General features: G+C 31.4%; 1 protein-coding gene across 1 annotated transcript; it reads left to right on the top strand.

The window, feature by feature from the left end:
- Positions 1–8,925: 8,925 nt before the first annotated feature.
- DIM1A (Ribosomal RNA adenine dimethylase family protein) lies at positions 8,926–10,832 on the top strand. Its single transcript, XM_078321321.1, has 3 exons — positions 8,926–9,358; positions 9,435–9,887; positions 10,314–10,832. Exons 1-3 carry the CDS (start codon positions 9,050–9,052, stop codon positions 10,614–10,616), a joined length of 1,065 nt encoding a protein of 354 aa, XP_078177447.1. The 5' UTR covers positions 8,926–9,049; the 3' UTR covers positions 10,617–10,832.
- The last annotated feature ends 1,950 nt before the right edge of the window (positions 10,833–12,782 follow it).

Raw genomic sequence — 12,782 nt, 5'->3', positions numbered from 1 at the left:
TGAAAATTTATTACTATTTATTTAGAATTTTTTTAAAATTGCTGTTTTTCAATGGTCCAAAATTGCCTAAAAACAACAATTTTGTACACATCTTAATAAATGCTAAAAAAATTCTAAAAAATGTAAAATTTGGTCTCCAAGCACATTTTAGTTTGTATAGGATATTGAATATTAATTATGTTAATTTTATGAGAAAATTGGCTATTTTGAAAGTTTCTACGAGTACACTGGAAATTTTCTCCATGTATATAACATACATACATATATATATATATATATATATATATGCTGTGGCTAATTTGCTGCCGGCGGTGCTGCCGCTCATTTTTTTATTTTGTGATGTCCAAACAACAAATCCAAATCGTTAAATGTTTAATCTATATTATAATCTACTTGGAGACCAAATTTTACATTTTTTGGAATTTTTTTACTATATATTAAGCTGGTTTGAAAACTGCTGATTTCAATGCTGCAGAAATTTACTGAAATCAGCAGTTTTCAAAACAGCTTAATATATAGTAAAAAAATTCCAAAAAATGTAAAATTTGGTCTCCAAGTAGATTATAATATAGATTAAACATCTAACGGTTTGGATTTGTTGTTTGGACATCACACGGCTAAATATAGCCCCGGTAGCACCTCTGCTGAAATGCTGCCAGAAGCAATTTAGACAGACCCTATATATATATATATATATAGAGTTAGGCTGGGGTGCTATGGATAGCATAGTGGCCTCTATGCTACGGCTCAATATTCGAGTTTTCAAAATCCAAACGGTCGATCCGAACCGTTCATCTTATTCTCCATATTAATATCTGCTTGGAGACCAAATTTTACATTTTTCTGAATTTTTTTTACTATTTATTAAGTATTTTACAAAATTGTTGAGCCAACGGTGGCTGCACAAAACAGTAAAACCGTTGGATTAGCGATTTTCAAAGTGGCTTAATAAATAGTAAAAAAATTCAGAAAATTATAAAATTTGGTCTCCAAGCAGATATTAATATGGAGAATAAAATGAACGGTTCGGATCGACCGTTTGGATTTTGAAAATTCGAATATTGAGTCGTAGCATAGAGGCCACTATGTTATCCATAGCACCCCAGCCTAACTCTATATATATATATATATATATATATATATATATGCTCTTGTCCGCTTTTATATTTGAACCATGACTCCACCCGTTGAAAGAAAAAAATAATGTCCGGGGCTTAATTACCTTTTCTAGCCTTACTAGCCCTACTCGACTAACTACATATATTTTAGTACTTACAACTAGGGCCGGATCCAGCATGTAACAGGGGGCAGCCGTCCCTCTAGATTTTGAGTTTTTGTGATGATCTATCGGTATTGATCGACTTTGTTCCTTTAATAATTTTTTTTGCTCTTTCTAGATGTTTGATTTGTAACTCGGGTTAAATTTAGTATTGAAATCAAAATAAATTTCTTTAATTATGATTTGTAATTAGAATTATAAGTTAAAATATCATAAATTATAAGTTAGAGTATTGAAAAATATAAGTCAAAGTATTGTTTTTTTTATCGAATACCCAACTAGCTAATGGGTTTAAATCCGATTCGATATTTTTTTGTCCCCCGACGAAAAGTCTGGATCTGCCAACAATAAGACACATGATAACCTACGTACTTAATCTTTTTAATTAGCCACTTTTACAAGCAGCAACTTTTATATCATGTTAATTAATCATATGACTAATATTTAATTCATTAATGAGAAAAATACTGTGCTAAATAATTGAATGAGAAAGGATAATCCAAAACAAAATTATCCAGAATCATCACTATTTCTATCATAGAGACAATCAGTACAAACATAAAAAAATCATAAAAAAAATACTATAAAGACTTGTTTTTAAAAGTATGAAGCATGTATTATTAGATTGAATTAGGGGTGGTAACGAGCTCGTTCGTCACAAGTTGGGTCCAGCTTGAACTCGTCACGAATTGGCTCGTCCGAGTTACGAGCGAGCTGACTTTACGGATTTAAGCTAAATCTCAGCTTGAAATCGTCATGAGCTAGCTCGTGAGCTAACGGCCTAGCTCGCAGGGTCTGGCTGGATCTTGTTTTAAGAAAAAAAAAAAATAATACAAACTTTTGGACCAATCGAGTTGGAGTGTTGGACTGAACTGGACAGTATAAAATGCACACACATTCATACAAATTCACAAATTGATGTCTCACCGAGCCGAAATATTTTTAGTTAGCACTCTAATAAATCAGAATTAAACAGCTACAACCCAACTTCTCAAATTTGATTTTTTACCACGAATGCATACCCAGTGTGCGCACCAAAATTTGGTGGGTGGACTGGGTATGCGTACCAAAATTGATTTTTTTTTATTTTTCAGTGCACCCTCAGTTTGCTCACCGATTTTTTAAGTTCTGTTCTAAATTGTTTGAAATTTTTTGACTATTTTCTTTTTATGTTCTGCATATAATTTGTAGTATAAAATTTTATTGAATTGTGTGTATAATTTGTAGCAATTTGTGCACCAACTTATTACAAAATGCTGCTCAAATTATGTGTATAGTTTGTTGTAGTAATTTTTAGTTCAAATTTAGTCCAAAAATTTATTTGTTAAATAAGTGCGTTTTATTTTCTACAATTTCACTGTCAAATTTTATGTGTACATATATGAATGATCATACGCCTCTAATGCATTGTATGTTCCATAAAAATGAATTTATTCTAAATACCACATAACGAAATATAATATAACAGAAAAAAATTTAGGCCAAAATTTTCAAACAATTTAGAACAGAGCTAAAAAAAATATAATCAGTGCGCATACTGAGGGTGTGCACCGAAAAATAAAAAATAAAAAAATAATAATAAAAAAATCAATTTTGGCATGCATACCTAGTCAATTCGTGGTAAAAACTCAAATTTGGGGTTTGGGTGGTAGTTGTTTAATTTTGATTTATTAGGGTGCTAACTAAAAAAAATTCGGCTCGCCGAGCAAGCTAGCTAGGTCTCAGCTTGAATCCGTTAATTCTGAACCGAGCTAGTGACGAGTTGGCTCATTAACAGCTCGGTCCAGTAACAAACAAGCTTCTAGCAAATGAGTCATATATGAATCATGATCGGGCCACAAGAACTTTTTGGTCACCCTAGATTGAATTTTTGGAATAGGATTCTCCACATAATTAAACTCTTATTACAAACAGCTACATCTGTTGCTATAAATAGTTGACACCAGCTACAAGTATGAAACCTTCCAAGCATGATTTTTTGGATGGAGACATGCTGCATAGACATATTAGGTGTTATTCTCCGACATAAAATCCTATTCGACTTTTCCTAAATTGGATACTTGATAGTTGGATTACGACACTACAATAAATGATATGATTTATGAAATCATGACTCGTCAGTTTTAGGCTAAAAATTATCCATACCTCAATTCACATGTATTTATACTAATATGTAAAATATTAAGTTTTTTTTTTTGTGAATCACAAGTAAATTCAATTTAATACTTTGTTAAATAGATAAAAAAAAATATATCTGTGGTGCAAATTAAGTGCAATTATATAGAACATAATATGGATCATAATAAGATCAGAATGTCACATATTAATACAACATATATATATACCCGCACTGCTCAACATTCTGCTTAGATACAGATTACTAATTTCAGGTCTCTCCAATGAAATGAAACGGTTGTCGTCGATCCATCCATGTCTGTGTAAAGAGGTTTAAAAGGTAAGAAATATGTGGAGCTTAAGTTTTCTTAGATTATGAAAATATGTGGAGCTCAAGTTTTCTTAGAATATGAAAATATGTGGAGCTTAATTTTTCTTAGAAATTTTCACATAGTTACCCCTAAAATTTGAACATATGTCCAATTTTTCTCTCAAGCCAGTATTTTTATTTTGGTTAAAAGTTTGTAATTAATTGCATTAATTCTAAAAAAAGTTACAAACGAACTGTTACATAATATTAGACATATCAGACAACAAGTGTTTTTGAAAGCATTTAGCTGTAAAATAAATAAATATACAAGATATGTGTATCTAGTGTATACAAATTTAATCATCATTGCTTGATTGTAATTATAGGAGCCTGTGATTGTTTCCACTATGTGCATATTGGCTTGTTCCTTCTGCAGACTACACCGAATCAAATCTTTCCTTGTGCATGACTAAGAAAGTACTAAATCAAACCGGATCGAGAACTGAATCAAATACGGACTAACCCAAATCAAACCCAGACAACAACCGGACCAAAATTCATTTTTTTTTGTTGCAAAACAATTGATAAAAAAAATATCAAATCGGACCAAACCGGATCAACCGGTGTGGACCGGGACCATGAGCCGTCCCCTTCAAATCCAACATGTCTAATCTGGACCGTGCCAATTAACCTGTAAACGGAACCAACCCGTGGACTTATCCAACTCGTGAACCGTGGGAGTTTGGATCGACCCGTTTGCAAAACACTATAGGTAACTAGTGTATTTCACCCGATTTTTTTTATTTATATCCAAAAAATAAATAAAATTTTAAAAAATATCTAAATCCCGACTGAAAGTCAAAAACTATCCAAACCGGTGCTCCAATAACCGGAATAGGCCCTTCTTTCCAGTCAACCAATTCCTGGATTTAAAGAAATGGTCCGGTTAATGGTTAACCGGAAAGGTTATTGGTATAGCGCAATTTTAATATAAATCCGGTTAAGGGTGCACCGGTTTTTTTTTTTTTGAAAACAAAATTTTTTATTTTTTATTTATTTTTTGTATTAAAGTATTAGAAATGTTGAATATATTTCTTTGAAAATAGATGGAATACAATATAATTTGATTTATTAGAAAGATTGCAACAAATAACCCGGATCAATATTTTTCAGGCCGGATTTTTCGCGGCTGTAAGAAAAATTAATATATTTATTTATGTGTTATTGGAAGAAACTAAAAATGCTTGGATTGTGAGTTATTGATCCCGGTTTAAAAGTCACTTCTAGGTAATCCAGAAAATATTGTGATATTTCTAGTACATTTAATTTATTAAAAGTTGTATATATTTTGAGAATTCTTTTTGAAAAACAATCATTAAATAAATTAAAGTTTTTGTTTTTTTTTCAAAAATAGATACAACTTTTTATAAATTAAATGTACTAGAAGGATTACAATATTTTCTGAATTACCTAGAAGTGACTTTTGAACCGGGATCAATAACTCACAATCCAAGCATTTTTATTTTTTTTTCCAATAACACATAAATAAATATATTAATTTTTCTTACAACCGCAAAAAATCCGCCCTGAAAAATATTGATCCGGGTTATTTGTTGTAATCTTTCTAATAAATCAAATTATATTGTATTACATCTATTTTCAAAGAAATATATTCAACATTTCTAATATTTTAATACAAAAAAAAATTATGTTTAAAAAAAAAAAAATCGGTGCAGCCTTAACCGGATTTATATTAAAATTGCGCTATACCAATAACATTTCCGGTTAACCATTAACCGGGCCATTTCTTTAAATCCGGGAATTGGTTGACCGGAAAGAAAGGGCCTATTCTGGTTATTGGAGCATCGGTTTGGGTAGTTTTCAAATTTCAGTCAGGATTTAGATATTTTTTAAAATTTTATTTATTTTTTGGATATAAATAAAAAAATCGGATATTTCACTTTGGAAGGATAATATCGTCCAGTATGGAGAGAATACGAGTAAAAGCGCACATTTATTTATATAAAGTTGGTAATATTTTATGAAGTTGTGCTCAAACTTTGGAATCACTTTTTGCGTGCATTCCAACCATCAATAAAACGCGTTTTGTAAAAGGCAGTTCATCAGTCCATTTCTGCACATGGATATATATATAATCCTATTTCAACAGATTTATTAATGCTATACTTTGTATCAGTTCATGAAATAACTGCCCAAATTTCGGCCATTTTCAAAATCTCACCAAATTTATACCGATTTTTTTAAAAATACCCAAAAAAATAATTATTTTATTAAAAATAACCAGATTTTGGGTGAAATTTTAAAAATACCCCGGCCGCAGATTTTTTCTGCGCTCCGGAATTTTTATTCCGGGCCGCAGAAAAAATTTGCGCCCCGAAATTTTTTTTTTTTTTTTTTTTGAATTTTTTATTCCGAGCGCAGATTTTTTCTGCGCTCGGGATTTTTTTTTTTTTTTTTTTTTTTTTTTTTTTTTTCTTAGAGTTTGGAGAAAAAAAAATCCATTATGTATATGTATGTATGTTTATGTATATGTATGTATATGTGTATGTATATGTATGTATATGTGTATGTATATGTATGTATATATGTGTGTGTGTGTAAATATACATATATACACACACATATATATAAATATACATGTATATAATATTTATGTTTATGTATATGTATACACATATATACACATATATACATATACATATCTTATATACACATATATACATATACATATACATACACATACACATATATTATACACATATTATATTATGTATACATACACATATATTATTAAAAAAAATCAGATCATGGATACTTTCTTTCTCCAAACTTAAAAAAAAAAATAAAAAAATATACATATACATCTACATATACATATACATAAACATAAATATTATATACATATACATATATTATAAAAAAAATGAGTTATACATATATTATATACACATATATACATATACATATATATACATATACATATACATATACATATATATACATATATATACATATACATATACATATACATATACATACATATACATATACATATACATATACATACACATACACATACACATACACATACACATACACATACACATACACATACACATACACATACACATACACATACACATACACATACATACACATACACATACATACATATACATAATGAATTTTTTTTTCTCCAAACTCTAAAAGAAAAAAGAAAAGAAAAAAGAAAAGAAAAAAAAAAAAAAAAAAAAAAATTCCTGAGCGCAGAAAAAATCTGCGCTCGGAATAAAAAATCCAAAAAAAAAAAAAAAAAAAAAATTTCGGGGCGCAAATTTTTTCTGCGGCCCGGAATAAAAATTCCGGAGCGCAGAAAAAATCTGCGGCCTGGGTATTTTTAAAATTTCATCCAAAACTTGGTTATTTTTAATAAAATAATTATTTTTTTGGGTATTTTTAAAAAAATCGGAAATTTATATATAGTTGATATATAATGAAAGAACATTATTCTTATTTTCCTTCATTAATCTTCGTCTTGTAATTAAAATTAAAACCCATCAGGCAAATATATCCCTTTTTCCTGATTTTTTTTCATTCATTTTCACTAAGCAGAATATATATTTTTTACATGTTAAAACCTTAAAAAACATTATAATATTTATGAACTAAAAGAAGTTGTACTGTAGTGTACTAGAGTGTCACGCGATATAAAACAAAATTGGTGAAAGCACGTGTACCAATATCTGGAATTGGCTTGTGAAAAAACAAACTAAAATATAAATAAGTCAATCGCTTTCCGAATTGACACCTTCACCTGCTACTGATTCGTCTCGTCTCGTCTCGTCTCGTCTCGTCTGTTTGTTTCAAACCCATTTCCCTTTAAATATATGTTTTGATTGTATCGAGGGAACACATGTCCAAAGATAAGATAGGAATCAAATTTAGTAAAGAATTCACATCCTCTCCAAACTCCAATACAACAAAACTTATTGAGCGTCGATCTCAAGATTGATAATGTGGCAAGTGAATTCCAGCCACAAACTAGGGATATTTTTGCATATCTCTAGGGGTGCAAACTGGTTGGATATTATCCGACTATATCCGAATTCGTATCTAAAAATTAGATACAGATATATGATATTTGAATATCTGTATAGATACATATATGATTTTAAATTTTAATTATTCGTATTCGCATAATAAATATATACTATATAGTTTAATATATATTATAAAAAAATTATGTTATTCGCTATTATAAAAAGCGGATATCTATATCTGTATTTGTATTTGTATCCGAAAAATTAAAATGGATACAAATATGATTTTACCATTATCCGATTCGTATCCAATCCGTTTGCATCCCTACATATCTCCGTTTCTAGTATCTTTAGAAATTAGAATATTTTTGTAGTACCATATTATTATTGGAATGACTAACTTAAGAAAAAGTGTTCAAATATATTAGAAATAATTTAAGTTTTCTTTTTAAAATGCATAGTTGTAAATTGTAATGCCTTGAACATTCTATAGTGGCTTTAAATGTAAAATGAAATCCATTTAAAAAAATATAATACGCCACCCGAATGATATAAAACTAATTTATCTAATTTGTTTATATTATATTTTTCATTGTGATCATCCGAATTTCTTTGAATTTGTTTAATTAAAAAATATATATATTTCATCCCCATGGACAAATATATATATTACCTGTTTTTTTTTTTCAAAAACGATTATTTTTTTAGAAATTACATTAGAGTAACTTAATGAGCTTCTTCAATCTCAGATTCCGCTTGATCTTTGGTACTAGAAGAATAATATTCCTTGGCAAATTGCACCCCTTCATTTGTATTTGCATGGGATTGGAGGATGGAGGTAGCTAGGTTGGAATAAGAAAGAGCATGTATATTAGTATATATATATATATCACTATATATGAACACAAGTCAAGTGGTAGTGGATGTGGAATCCTCGTCCTCTACTCATTCCAGCACGGCAGCACCGCCACCGCCCTTTTCAAGATAAGATGCTATCAATTGCTACAAGCTCCCGGTCCATTGGATAACTAAATTAACCACAAAAGCAATATTTTGTATGATACGAACCTCATAATAGACATATTCCTTAAAGCGGCCCATGGGCCATCGAATGGGCCTTTGTGAAATAAAGCCTGTTCCATTTTCGCCGCTTCCCTTTTTCGTTCTCAGCTGCAGCTGCTGAATACTATTTCGTTCTCGATTAAATCCTTCCAAAACCCTAACAATCGCTGCTCCATTTTCGACGCCTCCGTCTTGCTGAAACTAGAGAGAAAGAAATAGACGATGGCGGGAGGCAAGATACAGAAGCAGAAGGGGCGGCAACACATGCAAGGCATCGGAGGAGGTGGCATCCCTTTTGAAAAATCCAAGGGTCAGCATATCCTAAAAAACCCCATGCTCGTTGATTCAATCGTTCAGAAATCGGGCATTAAGCCCACGGATGTGGTGCTTGAGATCGGTCCTGGTACAGGAAACCTCACCAAGAAGCTTCTAGAATGTGCCAAGTCGGTTGTTGCGGTCGAGCTCGATCCCCGTATGGTTCTCGAGCTCAATAGGAGATTTCAAGGCACTCCTTATGCTACCCGCCTTAAGGTATCTATTCTACCTTTTGTTATTACAATTTTTAATTTAACTAAGGTTGATTTGTGTAAATTATTAACCATGTCAGGTAATCCAAGGAGATGTTCTTAAATGTGATCTACCGTATTTCGACATATGCGTAGCTAATATTCCTTATCAGATCTCATCTCCTTTGACCTTCAAGCTTCTTTCACACCGTCCCGCATTTCGATGTGCTGTTATCATGTACCAGCGAGAGTTTGCGATGCGCCTTGTAGCGAACCCGGGTGATTCCCTCTACTGCCGCCTCTCGGTCAATACCCAGCTCCTGGCACGTGTATCTCACCTGTTGAAAGTTGGCCGGAACAACTTTAGACCACCACCAAAGGTTGACTCCTCTGTGGTGCGCATTGAGCCCAGACGACCACTCCCACCTGTCAGTTTCAAGGAGTGGGACGGCCTCGTCAGGCTTTGTTTTAACAGGAAGAATAAGACACTTGGTGCCATTTTTAAGCAGAAGAGTCTCCTTGCTCTCCTAGAGAAGAATTATAAAACTCTACAGGTATTTCTTTTATAGTTTGTCTGTACTGACTTATTGATACTGGTCACGTATATTTGCATCTGATGAAATTATAAAATAGAAAAGTATTTTATGTGTTCTTCAAAATTAGGAATTTCTCATACTTGTACCAGTCAGTACTAATATTAAAAACTGGTAGTAACCAGCAAGTACCAGAGAAATTATAAAACTCTACAGTTTTTTCTTTTATAGTATGTCTGTACTGATTTACTGATACTGGTCACGTATATTTGCATCAGATGAAATTATAAATTAGAAAAGTATTTCATGTGTTCTTCAAAATTAGGAATTTCTCATACTTGTACCAGTCAGTGCTAGTATTAAAAGCTGGTGTTAACCAGCAAGTACCAGAGATATCCTTCCTTGTACTGTGGATGACTGGTATCTTTTGTTTGACTTGCTATACAGTCATTGAGACTTTCGGGAAATCCTGAGGCAATTGCTGAGGAAAATGAGATTGTCTCTGAAGATGTGACTGTGTTGGCTAACATGGTCGATGACATCAGCATGATCGATGGTGAGAGAGAGAATGGAGATGAAGATGAAGAAATGGAGACTGATTCCTCGAACAACTTGACAAGTTTTAAGGAAAAAGTGATGGGGGTTTTGCAACAAGGCGACTTTTCGGATAAGAGAGCATCTAAACTCACGCAAGTCGACTTCCTTTACTTGCTCTCACTTTTTAACAAGTCAGGCATTCATTTCTCATGAGGCATTTTTGTAGTTTTATAAGGTCCTCTGGGTGCCTAAATTTTGGTCGTAATTAATTTTTAGGATGTTATGTTTTGTCGTGTATTTATGTCTATTTAAATTGAAGCAGGCCTTAAGAAGGCAAATCACAGTTTTGACACTCGATTAGATTTTCGGTGTATTTGTAAGGGAACCAAAAAGATGGCTTTGGAAAGAAAGATTTTCTTTTCTGGAACAGATGCTGCAATGATAAGATGTATGCATTTGTTGTGTGTGCTTGATTCATTTCATAGTTTGGTATGATTTGTGCTTTTTGTGTAATTTGCTTTGTTAAAAATCCCTGAAATTTCAAAAGGGTTCTGAATAAATTTTTAAGATTTCATTTGCCTTAAAAAGTTATTTTTTATATTCTTTTGAAAAAAAACACTCAAATCGGTACTAGGACCATACTTGAAAATTAGGTAGGTATTTCATCCTTTATTTGTACCAATTAGTCTTTTATTGTTTGGTAGACAATACCATGCTAATTTTGAACATTAGAAGTGAAAGAGTTAATTTGGTGTGATAAATAAAAATTCTGGAAATGACTTGTTTTAGAGAAGTGCAAGGAAATAGCTAAAGTCTATTTTAAGGAACATAAAAAGAACAGCAACATAAATGCAAAAATAAAAATTAAAAACGCAACATGAATCAAAACGGCACGGCGTGGCGTGGCGTGGCAAAATATGAGATATCTCAGAGGATACGCACTCGTTGGTGTGCTGCATGAAGCTGAAACTGTTATGTTAAAATCTTTACCCACAGGGAATTTAAACCAAACGGATGAAATTATGTATGAGTGCAAATTATATGGAGTCCGTTTAATGTCATAGCGTTCTAATTTCAGCTTAAGTAATAATAAATCATTATTAGCAATTTTAAATTCAAATAGTCGATCTGAGCTGCTCAACAAGACTTCCATATTAAAATGTATTTGGAGACCAAATTTCATATTTTTTTGAATTTTTTTTTTTTTTTTACTATTTTTTTTAGATAGATACAAAATCATTGTTTTCATATAATTTTGAACTATTCAAAACAATGATTTTGTACCTATCTAAAAAAAATAGTACAAACATTTAAAAAAAAAAAATATGAAATTTGATCTCCAAACACATTTTAATATGGAAGTCTTGTTGAGCGGTTCAGATCGACTATTTGGATTTTAAAATTGCTAAAAATAACTTATTATAATTTAGGCTGAAATTATAACGTTATGAAATTAGCCGGACTCAATTATATGTTATGACATTTTAATAGTAACGTTGCTTGTTTTATGCACTATGAGTTTATGGCATCATATGTGGATTTAAGTTGTTCATTCCTAAAAATGAGATGGTAATTTAATTGATCTGTCAATTGTCCCTTTCAACATGAATGTTAGGTGTGAAGTCAAATACCAGCTCATGTACAAACTGTTAAAAGCATTTTTGGTAGTACTCAGAATTCCAAATCCTCAGTAACCTACCTCTTGCAAAACTACAAATTTCAGGCTCAGGTAGTAAAGGAAATTAGTCACGCCGTTATCAGTTTTATCACGGATACGTCAGGTTAAGTATGTGTTTTCTACTTTTTATCCCTACTAGCATCTGTCCTGTGCACAATCCAAAATGTACACAGAAATAATCAAACAAAACCCATGTTGCTCATTTCTGTGACCAAAATGCCCTTCAACCTTTAAAAATTCATTAATAATAAATTCCTTTGAATTTCTTCCTAAAATTTATACAGCATATGAAGAAAACATAGATGCATTTTTACTGAATTATTCATAATTTCTGGATTAACAGATTGGGAGAAATAAGTAAAATAGTCTGGATTTGGAAAATAAATAGAAATAGTCAACTGACGGTTGACCAGATTGGAAAAACCGAATTTTAATTCAAATAAAAGTCTATAAATTTATAAACGCACATTTTCACCTTCTTTTTATGATTTAGAACATCTATGCTGTACTGATTTGCCTAAAATCTCAGATTTTGATAAATATTGAAAGTTTTAACTCCATTCTTTTATAAAAAAAAACCAGATAATCATAAAATCTCTCTTTCTTTGAGATTTAGCACTTGATTTGAATTGGCTGGAACTCATGTACACTAAACAGACCTGGAACCAGATTGGTTAAGCCTTAATTTCACAAGGAATTGC

This window comes from Carex rostrata, chromosome 2 (genome assembly GCF_964058835.1).
Source record: "Carex rostrata chromosome 2, lpCarRost1.2, whole genome shotgun sequence".
Lineage (NCBI taxonomy): Eukaryota > Viridiplantae > Streptophyta > Magnoliopsida > Poales > Cyperaceae > Carex > Carex rostrata.
The sequence above is the reverse complement of the archived record's forward strand: the minus strand, read 5'-3'. Positions and strand labels throughout refer to the sequence as shown.

Coding starts and splice junctions, on each gene's coding strand:
- DIM1A (XM_078321321.1), top strand. CDS start 9,050: ATGGCGGGAGGCAAGATACAGAAGCAGAAGGGGCGGCAACACATGCAA. Junction 9,359..9,434: donor CTTATGCTACCCGCCTTAAG/GTATCTATTCTA, acceptor TAACCATGTCAG/GTAATCCAAGGAGATGTTCT. Junction 9,888..10,313: donor AGAATTATAAAACTCTACAG/GTATTTCTTTTA, acceptor CTTGCTATACAG/TCATTGAGACTTTCGGGAAA.